At 41.6% G+C, this 15,077-nt stretch overlaps 1 protein-coding gene across 1 annotated transcript in view; it reads right to left on the bottom strand.

Annotated features, from left to right (window-relative positions):
- def6 (DEF6, guanine nucleotide exchange factor) overlaps nucleotides 1-15,077 on the bottom strand; it is a 67,389-nt gene that overhangs the window by 4,868 nt on the left and 47,444 nt on the right. The window contains exons 8-10 of the mRNA XM_002941405.5: nucleotides 11,697-11,863; nucleotides 8,101-8,299; nucleotides 6,865-6,955 (exon numbers count right to left, since the gene is read on the bottom strand). Of these exons, the coding sequence (XP_002941451.2) occupies nucleotides 6,865-6,955; nucleotides 8,101-8,299; nucleotides 11,697-11,863 (457 nt within the window). The remainder of the gene's footprint in view (nucleotides 1-6,864; nucleotides 6,956-8,100; nucleotides 8,300-11,696; nucleotides 11,864-15,077) is intronic.

Below are 15,077 nucleotides of genomic sequence, written 5' to 3' on the forward strand. Positions count from 1 at the left end.
ATAAATGCAAGATGCTGGGCTGGATGAGACAGATGGTACGATGGTTATTTATTGCTAGATTCTACAATGGGTTAAATTACATTTAATATTTGCAGCCCTTTTTGTTTTTGGTTATCTAGAAGTGTCACTGAATTTTCACATAATCTGGAAATCTTAACCTATTTGTTATTCTTTCTTACCATAAACAAAGTATTTAGGCAAATAATATTCACTTTTTTGTGGTACAAAGTGCCATGGATCCATTTCCCTTCCAGACACATCCAAAGTGACAAATTTTAAACACTCATTGAAAAACTTACTCAGACTTCTCCTTATGCATTATTGTACCCCTACACATTATATAATAATTTTTTCTAATAATTATTACAGGTTTGGAATCCATTACCCTGAAACCCCTGGGTTTAATCAATGTTTAAATTTGTTTTAAAGTTAAGGTATGGTGATCCAAATTGCCCCTTTTCTATGAAATCCCAGATCCCACACATTTTGGATAATAGATCCCAAACCTTGATAAGCGACCATAAGTATTAATAAGAGTACTCAATCATTTAAACAAAGGAGAAGCCACATACTTTAATGAATGTTTGGTAATTCTGAGTACAGAATGGTGGAGGGCTGATAATGGAAGCCAGTTTTGACCACTCACATTTTTGAAAGCATATCCACTTCAAACCACACTCATGTTATCACAAGAGATCTGAAGACCACTAATGGTGGCAGTGCAGCAAAAACCCAAATGATCACTGTAGAGATATCACCCTTCATTCATATGTGAAAGAATTATATTATGTCATATTAAGACATACCCTAAATTCCACATGCCTCCTCTTCCCTTGTGGATAGCACTGCAACCCCCAGCATTTCCAAATGCTAAGAAACTCCCAGAACATACCCCTGCCAGATTCACCTACCACAGGCAGCATAGGGCAGGTAAAGTATGACACACACAGGCAGGCTAGGGCAGGTAGAGTTTGGCACACACAGGCAGAGTACTGCCTATGTGTGCCATACTATGCCTGCCCTATGCGTGTCCAATACTCTGCCTGCCCTATACTGCCAGTGTGTGCCATACTCTGCCTGCCCAATGCCACAGGTGGGGGGGGGCACCAGTTTGACAGCACTGCTCTAGATTCAGGTAACAATATAAGCTTAGAGCGGACAATTTGGGCAGTACTTTATACATTCCTTTTGCTGCATTTTTTTACATAGCAGTGTAGTGTCAAAGTGTACAAGATGGTGATCTGACCAGACAATGTCTTCAGCCGTGTTAGTGATATTGAAGCCTGAATGGAAGATAAGATTAAGTGTGTGCCCTTTTTGGATGTCACAGATGTTATTGCTTGTGTCAGACTTGTGTCAGAATTCTTGCCCAAACTGTGAGAGTTTGTCATCAACCCAGGCACTGAAGTCTCCAAGGATAAGCCATCTAGGGTGGTCTGGAGTAAGAGCAGTCACAATGCCAGTTATTTCTTGGAGGAAGGCTTTTTCATCTCCTGGTGGTCTTTAGATGAGAAGTTTTTTGAAGCTTGTTCCTTCAAATAGATGTGCACCTACATATTTAAATGAGTGGGTCTGGCAAAAGGATAAGGGGTCTGATGAATTTAGGTCCCAGTTTGGAAGAGGGAATCCTGAGATGAATGTTCTTGGTAGAGAGCCATTTTCCCCCGGAGAGTATGGAGGGGCTGACTTGCATTTCCTATCAGCATAGGTTTTCTGTACAAAGGTATACTTCTCCGCCTTTGTAACACTCCAAATAGAAGACATGTGGGCTGCTATATCATCAGTAGCAGGGACATCAGATATAAGAAAATCTTGAGGGATTTTGACCATAAACACAAAGAAAAGGAGATCTCTCTGTAGATGCATGTGTGACATTGTTAGGAACAAATTCAGCCCAACAAAGTAGATCAGACCAGTCATCTTGACAGAAAGAAACAATTTCAGGAATTGTTCCAAAGCTCGATTAACTGTTTCAGCAGCTACATTAGACTGAGGATGGTATGCAGAAGAAAACTGGAGTTTAATCCCAAGAGGCTTTCAGAGAGGCCTTGGAAATGACGCCACTCTTCCAAACCCTCGCTGAAGATTATCTTGGATGTATTCCTTCATTGCTTGGGTCTCTGCTGGTGAAATGGGATAAGTATGGCCTACAGGGGGCATGGTTCAAGGAAGAAGATTGATGGGGCAATCGTAGGAGCAATGAGGCATAAGAGTCTCAGTTGACTTATTGCAGAATACACCAGTCTTTATATACAGAGGGCAGGGCTTGAATATCAATGGATGCTGCTGGAATCCAATGAATACAGGTGGGGGCAGACAATTCTTAATAAATATGGACTCCACTGGGAGATCTGGCTGGTGGTGAGAGGGTTATGCAGGCAGAGCCAAGGCAAACCCAATACTACCAGGGCAGAAGGACAATTGATGATGAGAAAGGACAGCTTTTCTTTATGCAGTGATCCCACTATTAAAGGTAGCTCCCCAGTCATCTCAGAGCTAATTTCCAATGTCAAAGGTCTGTCATCAATTGCCACAACCCACAAGAGTGTAGACATAGGAAAAGGGGAAGAGCAAGGTGCTTGGCAAAGGCAGAGTACATGAGCCTTGCCACCACAATAGAGACATAGGTCAGCAGTAAGCCTCTGAAGTTTCTCTTGCTCAGAGAGACTTGACCTTCCAATTTGCATAGGTTCCTCAGAGGAAGTGGAAGAGGGCTGAGGAGCTTGGTTCTGGAGAAGAGGTCTTTGAAATCATGGTGCCATGGTAGCGATCTCTTGCCTCACTCTTTTTCAGCTTGGCGCTCTCTGTGGTGGGTGTCTACCTTGATGCTAAGAGCTATCATATTGTCCACTTGCTGAGGGAGGTGTCTAGAAACAAGATCATGTTTCAACTTATCATGCAAGCCATGCCAATAGGCCACCACATATGCCTCATTGTTCCAGGTAGTCTCAGCAGCCAAAGTTTAAAATTCAGCATACTGGCTAGCACTGCGGATGCCTTGGCGGATCTGCATGAGATGAGTGGAGGCTGCTGTGACATGACCAAGCTTTGGCATCACTGACAAGGGGAGAGTTCTTTTCCCAAAGCCTATTCCAGCGCCTTGCCTATCAGCATGGGAATTACATAACCAACCTTGGCATAGTGTGATGGCTGCAATTCAAAGTAAATGAGGCACTGGTTAACAAAGCCCCTACTGGCCTGAGTATCCCTGCTATAACCTGGAGATGGCAGAATACGAGGTTCCTTAACAGTAGCCATGGGGGGTGGCTAACCCAATGCAGCTGGTGGACTTCAGGACACCAGTGGGGTAGTTGGCAATCGTGTAGGGCCTCCAGGACTTGCCCAATGCGAGCTTGCTGAGCTTCGTAAGCCTCCGTTCGAGCCATGTTACATAAAGCCTTTTCAAGATATGGAGAGGCTTCCTCAGTAGGGCCCATGGCCCGATTATACTGTCAGGGCCTAGCGGCTTACAGGTTGGAGTTGGAACCCAGATGGAAGCTGGTGTACGGAATAGACAATAAATTATCCAGTTTGTGGTAATGAATGGGGTTAAGAGAGTTTGTGGTCATTTCCAGGCAAAAGATCAGGGCAGGCGGCAGTCATGCGGAAGGTCAGGAGCCAGAAATCAGTAAACCAGGAATTATAGCGCACCCAGGAACACATAGGAGTTGAACCTATAATAGAGCATTGAACCTGGGTACTGATTGTCCTTTTATTTATAATTTGGTGCCACAACACAATGTGATGATGTCACGCTTCAGCGCACCTATGGGCACCACCATCTTGGATGACACACCGCCAGGAAGACACGCCCCGCAGTGCTCATTACAAGAAAGTAAGAATGGTTGGATAAATGCTGTGCCAGTCATCAGCCATGGGAGAGGCGTGATAATCCTTTGACTTACAGTTGTGTAGGTACTTTAAAGTATAAATTCCAAGATTCTGAGTGATAAGGCCACATGGCTGTGCAGATCTTTTGCAGTTCAAATCCACAGAAATGCTTTCTACCCCATAGTAATGTTTAATAGATCTAAATAAGGACCAATAGATTTGCTTGTGAAGTCAAATGGAGTTTGCATGTAAGTGGTATGTGTGGGTTGCGGGATGATAATTTTCACATACTTTTAATTCCCTGCTTTTCATGCTCTCCGGACCTCTGGCTATAATGGTTATACTGCAGTCTTGAGGTCTGAGAAATCAATCCAGTGTTTATCTCGTGTGGAAAAGCAATCTGTTGATTATTGAGGTCTTGATGTATAGCTTGCGTATAGCAAGAATCCTTTTATATTTTGTTGTACTGAAGTTATTGAAGAATTTAGATTAATTATCCCTTTTGTATTTGGAGAATCAGGAGCATGTAAAAGGTGAGGCAGCTATCTTGGGTGCACTCAGTTGTTGCAATAAATGCCAGTAAAAGTAATAGTAGTAGCATCAATAGCAGCAACAGTATAAATGGTAATAACAATTGTAGTAATAGTAATAATAGTAACAGTAGTAAAAATATCAGTAATCATAGCAATATTAGTAGTATTAATGGCAAATGTATTTGTAATGATAATAATAGCATCAAGAGTAATCATTTCAAGAACAGTTCTAATTTTTAGTACAGGTATTGGACCCCTTATCCGGCGTCCCAATATCTGGCACGCTCCAAAAACCGGCACTCTGGGGGGCCCGCTCCAAAATCTGGCATCTGGTCTCTCAAAAAAAAAGATCCGGCAATCCGCTCCAAAATCCGGACATTTAATCCTTTAATTAGTTAGGCCATCGCATGTTCAGTAACCGTTGAACATGTGAACAAGCAGAGAACTTTTACGGATGTTAAACTCCCCCAGTTTCTTGTGGTATGCGCTGACTTCCGGTTCCCCTCTGCCACAAGAAGCTGTCTTCCTAGTCGGAGCTGCAGGTCAAGGGTTACAGCCTCCCGCTCGCCTGTAAGATGCTTTTAATTTACTGTTTGTTGACTGACTTTTGGTCTCTGCTTCTCCTCCATGATAATTTAAGTGTGTGAGCCAGCCTTACACAACATAGCTGAGTACCGGTACCTTTTCAATCAAGCTAAGGGCTTGCAGGGATGGAGGCATGTAGGTGTAAATGACCCTGATTATGCACTGAAAACTGAAACACCCCCACTTACCATGTTTAATTGTTGTCTCACATTGATCCCAACTCCTCAGCCATACAATATATTTTTCCCTGTTTTTAAACATACCCATTTATATTGGTGCAGAAATGACAGCAGTACCATCCATGACTGTTAATTATTCTTATGTCAAAATGTTTAGGTTCTCAATGTGTTTTTGGTGGCACTGAAAAATTTAGGATATTCTGAAACTACTCTGCAATCACTATGCCCTAACCCTTGTCCATTTGCATGTTGCAGAAGGGGCTATACAGTATACAAATAAAAGCTTTTGTTGTCAAAATAGTTGTACTGTGTTTTTTTCCCAGCTTTTAAACAAACTGGTAAATAGTGCTCCAAATTATGGAAAAACCCCTTATCCGGAATAGACCAGGTCCCGTGCTTTCCGCATAAGGGATCCTATACCTGTAGTAGCAATAGTAACAGTAACATTAAATATAGCAATTCCTAATTTTCCCCGTTGCCCTGGCCCAGACCCGATCCCTGCTGGTGTTCCCCTGGGCTGCTGATCTCCCTCCCCCAATGCGCCCAAAGGTAACTATATTGTACACACAGGTGGCTGGAGGGCCTGGGGGGATTGGGGGGCATGGTAAGGGCCCCTTGGGGGGTGTGGCCCAAGGGCCCTACACCCCCCCCCCGCTCCAATCCTGCTAATTGTATTGGTAGTAATAGCAATTGTAATAATTGTAATAGTATTATAGTAACAATGATAGCAGTAAATGGCAATAGTGATAATAGTGATAATTAATCAGACCAGATTGTAGCAATGGTAATAGTAGTAGTAATAGTTTTGTTGTAGTAGTAGCAATAGTATTAGGTACAATATCAATAATAGTGAATGGTATAGTAGTAACAACTAGTGCTGGGCGGTATACCGGTAAAAACCGAACACCGTTTTTTTAAAAAAAAAAACAATATAAATTTTTTACATACCCCCATACCGGTGTGCGCGCTTCCTGGCAATTTTTCCAAATACTTCCGGGTGCGCCCGTGACGTCAGCGCGCCCGTGACGTCAGTGCGCACGCGACGTCAGCACGCACGTGACGTAAGCGCCATCGCTAGGATGCATCATTCAGAGTCGGATACCAATGTGAGCTGTCGGGGGTGCCTGCGGCTGCCTGGCCAGTAATTATATTTTATGTGAAGGGGATGGGGGGGTGTTTGGGGTGGGGGGTTATATTTATGTGAAAGGGATGGGGGGGTGTTTGGGGTGGGGTGGGGGGGGTGCGTGCGGATGGCGGGGTGGTGGTTTGGGTGTTTGGGGTGGCGGGGGGGGGGTGTTTGGGGTGGTCACCTAATCATGCATGGGGAAAAAAAAATACCGTCAAATACCGTGATACCGATATAATTTTGAAAAATACCGTGATATAAATTTTTGGTCATACCGCCCAGCTCTAGTAACAACAGTATAAGTAACCACTATAGTTAATAGGTAACAGTAGTAATACTTGTAATAGTAATACTAGTGATAGTGATAGCAATAATAATAGTAATGTTAAAGATTATATTTTCGCTGCCAGTGTACAAGATAGTGAGTGGTATTGTTTTGTATTCCACCCTACCCAGAAACCCTCTTATGTTTTTCACTCTATTCTACCTACTATTAGGTGGGTTTAGAGGTTCATATTTGATTATAAGCTTTAGTCATAAAGCACAAGTCTGCAAAGTAAATAAGGTAGAAAATCATAGTTAATAGAAAGCATTTTGTGCTGAATCTTACCTGATGGGGATATAGGATGCATTAAGCTGGTCATCTGGATGTTCCAATGTCTAACATTTGTACTGGCCTGGCGAAGCTTCCTTTGAGCCACCTTAAATTTAAAAAAATATAAAGTATAATTGTAACCACTATGGGTATTTACGGTGTAAAATCGGCGTAATTTTTTTTACGCGTTTTTTTCTTACACTGAAACTTACATAAAATTAGTTTTATTGAAAAAAATCAGTTTTAAAGGAGAAAGAAAGGCAAAGTCACTTAGGGGTGCCAAAATGTTAGGCACCCCCAAGTGACTTAAATCGCCTACCTTTTACCCCGGGCTGGTGTCCCTGTTCGGAGAGAACAGCACCAGCCCGGGGTAGCTGCAGCGCTTCCTCTTTCTCATGCACGCATGCGCAGTAGAGTGAAAAGCCGAACTTTAACAGAAAAGTCGGCTTTTCACTCTACTGCGCATGCGCCGACCGCTGGCATTTTTGGAAAAGGAAGGAGGAAGTACTCCGCTACAGGTACCCCAGGCTGGTGCTGTTTTCTCCAAACAAATCAACAGACTGAGGACCCACACACAATATATTACCAAGAAAAATGGTGCCAAAAAGGACAGCAAAACACAGTTAAAATAAAGTGACAATCTCAGAATCGCAGAATTAAAATGTAGAAGTCAACAGAACAGAATTCACTGCAGCTTCTTTATGGTCCAGGTGCAGCCATCCCCAGACCCATTGCTTTGGTCAATACAAAATCATAGAGATGAGGTAGAGGCTGAATTTCTTTAAGACCAAAAACTTCATCAGTCCATCTAATATAATGTACAATAATATACCTGACAATTTTTGTACCTGAAGGGTAGTTAATTATAGACACTGAGCAATTAAGTACCATTCAGGAGTGACATGTGCCAGATGTATTATCCTTATATAGATGAACTAATAAAGCTTATAGTTTTTGAGGAATTTAGCTTCTACCTCATCTATTTCCAGAGAGATGCCAAACCACTATTATGTCCTTAGATACCATTCAGTACAGGACTCACTCTAAGGAAAATCCCACTGTTTGGAAAGGCAGATTATTAGAGAAGCTAGCAACATCAGAAAGTAGGATGCAAAAATATGCCAATTGCAGCCTTTTTTTTAAATTTGCACACTGTGTTCTTTGCTAACTATCCCTATTTTTTAATTTAACAAAAAGGAGGGGGGTTGTCTATAACTGTATCCAAATAAAATAGAATAATTTTTTCTATACCTGTACGTCCCTATCTGCTCTTTCTCTGTTTTCCCTCACATCTTCAAGTTGCTTCTGGGCTTCCCGTAGTTCTTTGCTCTTTACTGTCATTTCCTGTTGTAGCTCTTGTTTCTCCTTCTGTGCTTTCTCTACATAATGTGTCTGTTCTTCACGCATCCTTAGTAGTACCCTTAGCTTTTCCTCTTCTTGCATCAACAGCCTGGGTTAGAGAAAAAAATCATAAACTCTTTGTTATTAACAGGTGAATGTATAAATGCATACCAGGGCCAGAACTTGGGGTATGCAGAAGAGGCAACTGCCTAGTGCACAAGGCTGGGGGGCACCAGGCAGGTATCTCTCCTGCCTCCCCCTGGTTCAAGCTCCCTTACCTCCTACCTGCCATTTCTTGCTTGTATCCAAGCGCCTGGTAAGCTTGGCCTGCTCCTGATGCATACATTATATTATATGCATTTTTAGTACAGCACAATTAATACATAGGATTATTTGTAGTTGTATAGGATCTGTTATCCAGAAAGCTCCACATTTTGGGAAGGTCATCTCTCATAGGGTCCATTTTAATCAAATAATAGTTCAGAACTAGAAAGGGAAGTTTGAGAACAAACTTCATGTTGGGTTGAAAAAGTCACTGAATGAAATCTGATATGTTGTTGGCTCCGCCCACTTTTTCTAACCTTGGACCACAGTTGTATAGTAAAAACCACTGTGCAAAGTTTGGGGACCCTGGTTTTAATAGTGTCTGAATGGCAGCAATTTAAATTTCCCCACTGAAAGTCAACAAGTGACATCTGATTGGTGGTTGGTTGCTCCATCCACTTTTCTAACCTGGAACTGCAGTTACCCAGTGACTAACTCTGTGCAAAGTTTAGGGACCCTAGGATTAATAGTTAAAGAACGGCAGCAGTTTAAATTTAAACCAATAAAAGTCAATAGGTAAATTGTGATTGGTGGTTGGTGGGTGTACCCACTTTTTCTAACCGTGAGTCAAAGTCACCCAGTGCCATCGGGAACCCTGGCATAAGTAGTGTGAGAAAGGCAGCATTTTAAATTTAACAAAAATAAATTCAATAGGTGAAATTTGATTGGCTGTTGGTGGCTCCACCCAATTTTTTAAAACCTAAAAATCTAGTCCCCTAGTGGCCCTGGTGTTAATACTATGAGAATGGCAACAGGTTGAATTTCCCCATTGAAAATCAATAGTTAAAATCTGATTGGCTGATGATAACTCTGAACGGCAGTTACCTGGTGACTAGCTCTGCAAAGTTTGGGGACCTTAGTATTAATATTTAAAGAATGGCAGCAGTTTAACTTTAAACATATGAAGTATATAGGTGAAATCTAATTGGCTGTTGTTGGCCCCACCCACTTTTCTAAACTTGGAAACTTATGCAAAGTTTGGGGACACTGACATTAAACATGTGAGAATGGCTGTAGTTAAAATGTCCCCACTGAAAACAATGAAAGAAATGTGATTGGCTTTTGGTGGCCCCGCCCACATTTTCTAACCTTGACTATGAAGTCACCCAGTGACTGACTGTGCAAAGTTTGGGAACCCTGGCATCAAACCTAAAAAATTCAATAGGTGAAATCTGATTGGCTGTTGGTGGCTCCACCCACTTTCTCAAAACTAAACCTGCAGTCCCCTAGTGGCCAACTGTGAAAAGTTTGGGGACCCTTGCGTTAATACTGTGAGAATGGCCGCAGGCTGAATTTCCCCATTGAAAGTCAATAGGTAAAATCTGATTGGCTGTTTGTGGCTCCGCCCACTTAAAAAAAAAAAAAAAAAAAAACAACTTGAATACGTAATCACCCAGTGACTGACTGTGTATAGTTTGGGAACTCTGGCATCAAACCAATAAAAGTCAATAGTCGTGCTGGCTGATACATTGTATAACTTTAAGAAGGGGCTGGATGGATTCTTAGCAAGTGAGGGAATACAGGGTTATGGGAGATAGCTCTTAGTACTAGTTGATCCAGGGACTGGTCCGATTGCCATCTTGGAGTCAGGAAGGAATTTTTTCCCCTCTGTGGCAAATTAGAGAGGCTTCAGATGGGGTTTTTTGCCTTCCTCTGGATCAACTAGTAGTTAGGCAGGTTATATATAGGCATTATGGTTGAACTTGATGGACGTATGTCTTTTTTCAACCCAACTTACTATGTTACTATGTTACAATCTGATGTGATGGTTGAACTTGATGGACGTATGTCTTTTTTCACTTTTTCTAACCTTGAACCGCAGTTACCTGGTGCCTAACCCTGCAAAGTTTGGGGACCCTGGTGTTATTACTGTGAGACTGGCAGCAGGTTGGATTTCCTCCAAGTCAATAGGTAAAATCTGATTGGCTGTTCACAGCTCCACCCACTTTCGGGCATCCAACAATGATCATATTTTCATTTAGGCTGACCCCATGATTATGTGATTCAAGTTTGGGGAGTGTAGCCTCAAAGCTGTAAGATTGGCAGCAGTTTCAATTCCCCCATAAAAGTCAATGGGTGAAATTTGATTGGCTGTTGTTGGCCCCTCCTACTTTGGGGACATCCAGCAAAAGTCGCTGATTCATTCAGGGTGACCCAATGATTATGTTATTCAAGTTTGGGGGGTGTAGCTTCAAAGGTGTAAGAGTGGCAGCAGTTTGAAAATTCTCCCTGTCAAAGTCAATGGGAATTGGGGTGTTCAGAGTAGCGCCACAAAAAGACGGGGGGCGGGATTGCGTAGAAAAGCACAAGCAACCTGCTCCACTATAGGGCAAAGAAATGTGGAGAGTTTGGGTGTTGTACCCCTAAAACTGTAGGAGGAGTAGCGTTTAGAAAATGGGGGGCGCTAAGAAGAAGAAGAAGAAGCGGAAGAATAAGTCAAAGTCGAAGAACAGTATGTTGGGGTTTTCAAGGTGTGAAGGTGCACCTGTGCCTTGTTTTTGCATTGTATAGAAGATTTATTTGTTGATACAAAAAATTCTTGGGTTGAGTGGTGAGGCTGAATCAAAATACTAAAAACAAATTTTAAACGATGGTCTGTTGGTCTTGGTAAAGCTGTTTGCACATGGATAGGGAACTAGCATTGTGCATAGACATTCATTGCTTAGTGTTTGTAGTGGAGCCGAACAGGGTTTTGTATTGGGTAAACTTTATTAAATTTGTTCATTAATGACTTGGTGGTGAAAATGGTAACATTTGGACATTGGCTAATTGTTTTGCAAAACTTCATCTGGAAGGACCCACTGGTACATAAAACATTAGTGAAATTATTATATGATCCCTTTATATATATTTATGCATAGTTATCATACACCCCTTTAAGTGCCTCTTCTCCAGTGTAAACAGACCCGACTTGGCCAGTCTTTCTTCATAACTGAGATTTTCCATTTCCTTTACCAGCTTAGTTATCCTTCTTTGTTTTTTAATTAATTATTATCCACTTTGAGCACTGGAGATGAAAACTGCATGGCATATTCTATTATATTTTTCTAGATACTGAAAAATTAAATAGTTACTGTTCCTTTAAAAGTCACATGTTGCTATGGTTATTCATTTATTTCCATTTTAAACATAGAAATGTAGACATTTCTTATTCATATAATTGTATTATAAATGTGCATTACTTTGCTTGAGCATGCCTGTATGCCTCTTCATCATGTCGTGCTCGTATCTCCTGCGCCAGTGCTTCCTCTAAGTGTTCTTGCAACTGCTCCAACTCTTGGATCCTTAGTCTTTGCTGCAAACCCTCAGTCTCCTTTAGTTGCATTTCAGCTTGCATTGAGGCACGTTTCTAAGGATAGAATTTAAGGTAAGGATGGCTACTGCAGCCATGGCCACACAATTTATAAGCTCAATGGCTAGTTAACTTTTTATAAAATCCACATTCTAGATCATACAATACACTAAAACTGATACAACACTGCGTAGTATTGTAAGTTAAATGTACCCAAAACATGCTATATATACATATGTGCAAAAGGTTGTCACAAACAGATAAAGACATGACCCCAAAATGGTACAAAGATAATGCAGTTCATTTACTAAGACTGGACATTTTATACCAGTTTAGTAACCCTTTAAATAATATTATATAATAATAAGCAAACAGGCTCATTTATCAAAGGAGAACTATGTTCAAAGCACTAAATATTGGTGCTGTTTGCCATGGTTTTTATGCTTAATGCATCAGTTTTACAACACTTTAGCATAATAGCAATCAGCCCCAAAATATCTTTACCAATGAAGGTAGAAATGAAGGTACAAATGAGCATAAGTTGTTTTCTGTCAATATGTGTGAATGTGCCACTTCTGGTGTGCTCATCAGTTGCTGGCAAATAATAGCAACAAGCACCAATAGTAACAATCTTGTACGATTACTATGGTGACACTCAAACCCAGGGTGAATTATACTCAGCGATCACCTATGTCTTAAAATCTTATACTTAGGCAATCGGTGTGTTAAATGCACGTGTGTTGTCTAACAAAGCTTGTGCGCTGCTATTAGGGCAAGCTGTAACAGTGCACAACATGTGATAGCATACAGGGGCAGGAAAAATTATGCACCCCCCCCTCGCCCTCTTTGACATGATAAAGCTAAACACGGGGGGGAGTGAGGGGGCGGCATCAATTTGATTTTCAGGCGGCCTGGACCCCTGGGGCAGTGCTGAGTACATGTATAATAGTCCCAAAAACAAAGTTTCATATTATTGGTGTGTATGGCTAGCCTTAGGTAGCAATGCTTGTTGTTAAGTCTAGTTTTAGCTCTTACATTTTCAGTTTGGTTGGAAAAAGTGAATCAAGGTCAGCCATACCAGACAAACCACAAATCCTCTCCGTACAAAGAGCCCATGAACCACAGATTATATGGCCACATTCCAGTGGTTCTGATAGTTTGTGCACAGCACACAAACTGAGGCTCCTCTTCATAACCTCATCTGTCAATGCAACATGAACTGGTACATTAACAGTTCATATTGTCTAACCTGCCCATTTACAGAACCTACCATTTTTCATAGTACATTGTACAGACTCTAACCCTAAAGCCCCACAAGGTGGATTGTCAGCCTGTTTATAAGCCCAGACTTACAATCCGCCTGTACGCTTGACAAATCTTTTAATTGTGCCTGCACCCGGAAGCACAAAATCTGCCCAGGTCTAAAAGGACCAAATCTGCAGCCAAAATCTGCCCATGTATTGTTAGCTTAAGAGGTGCTCAGTCTTTTTTGCTTTATGCATATTTCAGCAATACCTTTTTTTAACAATGCATCTTCTATACCTAATGTGTGCTGTGCAAGTTTGTCCTTTATTCTTCAATCAAAAGATAAGACGAAATCCAGAATGCACAGACCATTCTCAGAGGATACTGCTATATTATTGAACTATAAATGTTACTTTAGGTGAATAAGCTCACAGAAAAGTTGTGCTCACCACTAGTTGTTTTAGTTAACCCTGCTCTTATGTGGGGGAACACCATACAGGTTCTTTAGGGTAATGGCACACATTACAAAACATACTGGGCCCGATTCACTAAAGTGCGATAAAATTTATCGCACGCTTTTTTGCGTTAAATAAGTCGCGATAATTAGAGCGTGATTCACCATAGTATTATCACGTGCGATAAGTCGCCATTTTCGCATGCGGTATTTCTCACGCTAGTTTTAACGCATGCGTTAATTTCCGCGCTGAAAAGAATACGATCGCATGATTCACTATAACTTAGGCGCGCTAAATATCGCATTCGGCTATGCGAAAATTAACTCCTACTACAGGCAGGCGAAAAATTATAGAAAAGTACAGTAAATGAGTTTTTGACAATAAAATATGGACTTACAGTGTTATTTATTCAAGTATGTGTCTTTTTACTCAATTTTACTAAAGTCTTGGCATGTATGGAATTTCGCTACTAATATACAGTACTATAGCGGTGAATATGTTGTCGCCAAAATATACAGTACTATACCGGTGAATATTTTGTCGCGATAATATACTGTACTGTAGCGGTGAATATTTTGTCGCGCAAAATAGATTACTATGTATTTTGGCAATTTTGTAATCTCGCAACTTGCGGACATTTTGTGGCGATTTTGTAATCTCGTCACATGTGCGACTTGGGGCCATTTTGTGTCATTGAGCCTGCAGCCACACTACAGAGAGGACCATGCCTGGGGTTTCTTATCTGCTACCAGGGGAGAGGCGCTATATTATGAGCATGCTCCTGCGTTCAGGATATGACGACCCGCCGCTGGGGGACTTAGGGGTCCACGAGAGGAAGAGGGCAATCCTGCGCAAGCTAAGAGAAGGTTTGCTCGCCGGGTTTGCCCTTGATGTGGACCTCCGCCAGCTCCAGCGTCTGTGGTCTGACCTGAAGCGCAGGAGTCCAGAACTGGTTGCTGAAATTGCGGAAGGTAATTATTGTACTTTATTATGCTTTTACAGTATACGTTCAGTAAAAGATTTAGCAAGTAATTTGAACTAAAGGTACAAATGTAAGAAATGTCAGGGATGATGAAAGTAACATAGTAACATAGTAAGTTGGGTTGAAAAAAGACATACGTCCATCACGTTCAACCATAATGCCAGTGAGGAACTGAAACATTGGTCACAATAAACCTCTGAATATTATTTCACATCTTTGTGACTCCTTGTGAAAATCCTGTGTGTGCTGTCACCCCATGCCTGTCTAGATTTTGTTTTGCCACAGGCACCCAGGTATTATTGTTCCTTATGGTGTGCAGCTTCCCAGCACTTCGTATATATATATATATATATATATATATATACACATCTATTTTCAAATACATATGCATAAATAAGTTTAAAGCAGGGGGGAAGCAGGGGGGAAGCAGCAGGGAGCGGCCCATAGTGTGAGTCATTTGGGGAAGGGCCACGAATGTTTTAGGGGGCCCTGGCTAACAATGTCTGTGTGTCCTTTGTATTGATGTGAGGGTTCACAGGGAGAGGGGCCATTGGGGGCGTGGGAGGAGGGGGGCCCAAAAAATGTTGTT

This window comes from Xenopus tropicalis, chromosome 2 (assembly GCF_000004195.4).
Source record: "Xenopus tropicalis strain Nigerian chromosome 2, UCB_Xtro_10.0, whole genome shotgun sequence".
Lineage (NCBI taxonomy): Eukaryota > Metazoa > Chordata > Amphibia > Anura > Pipidae > Xenopus > Xenopus tropicalis.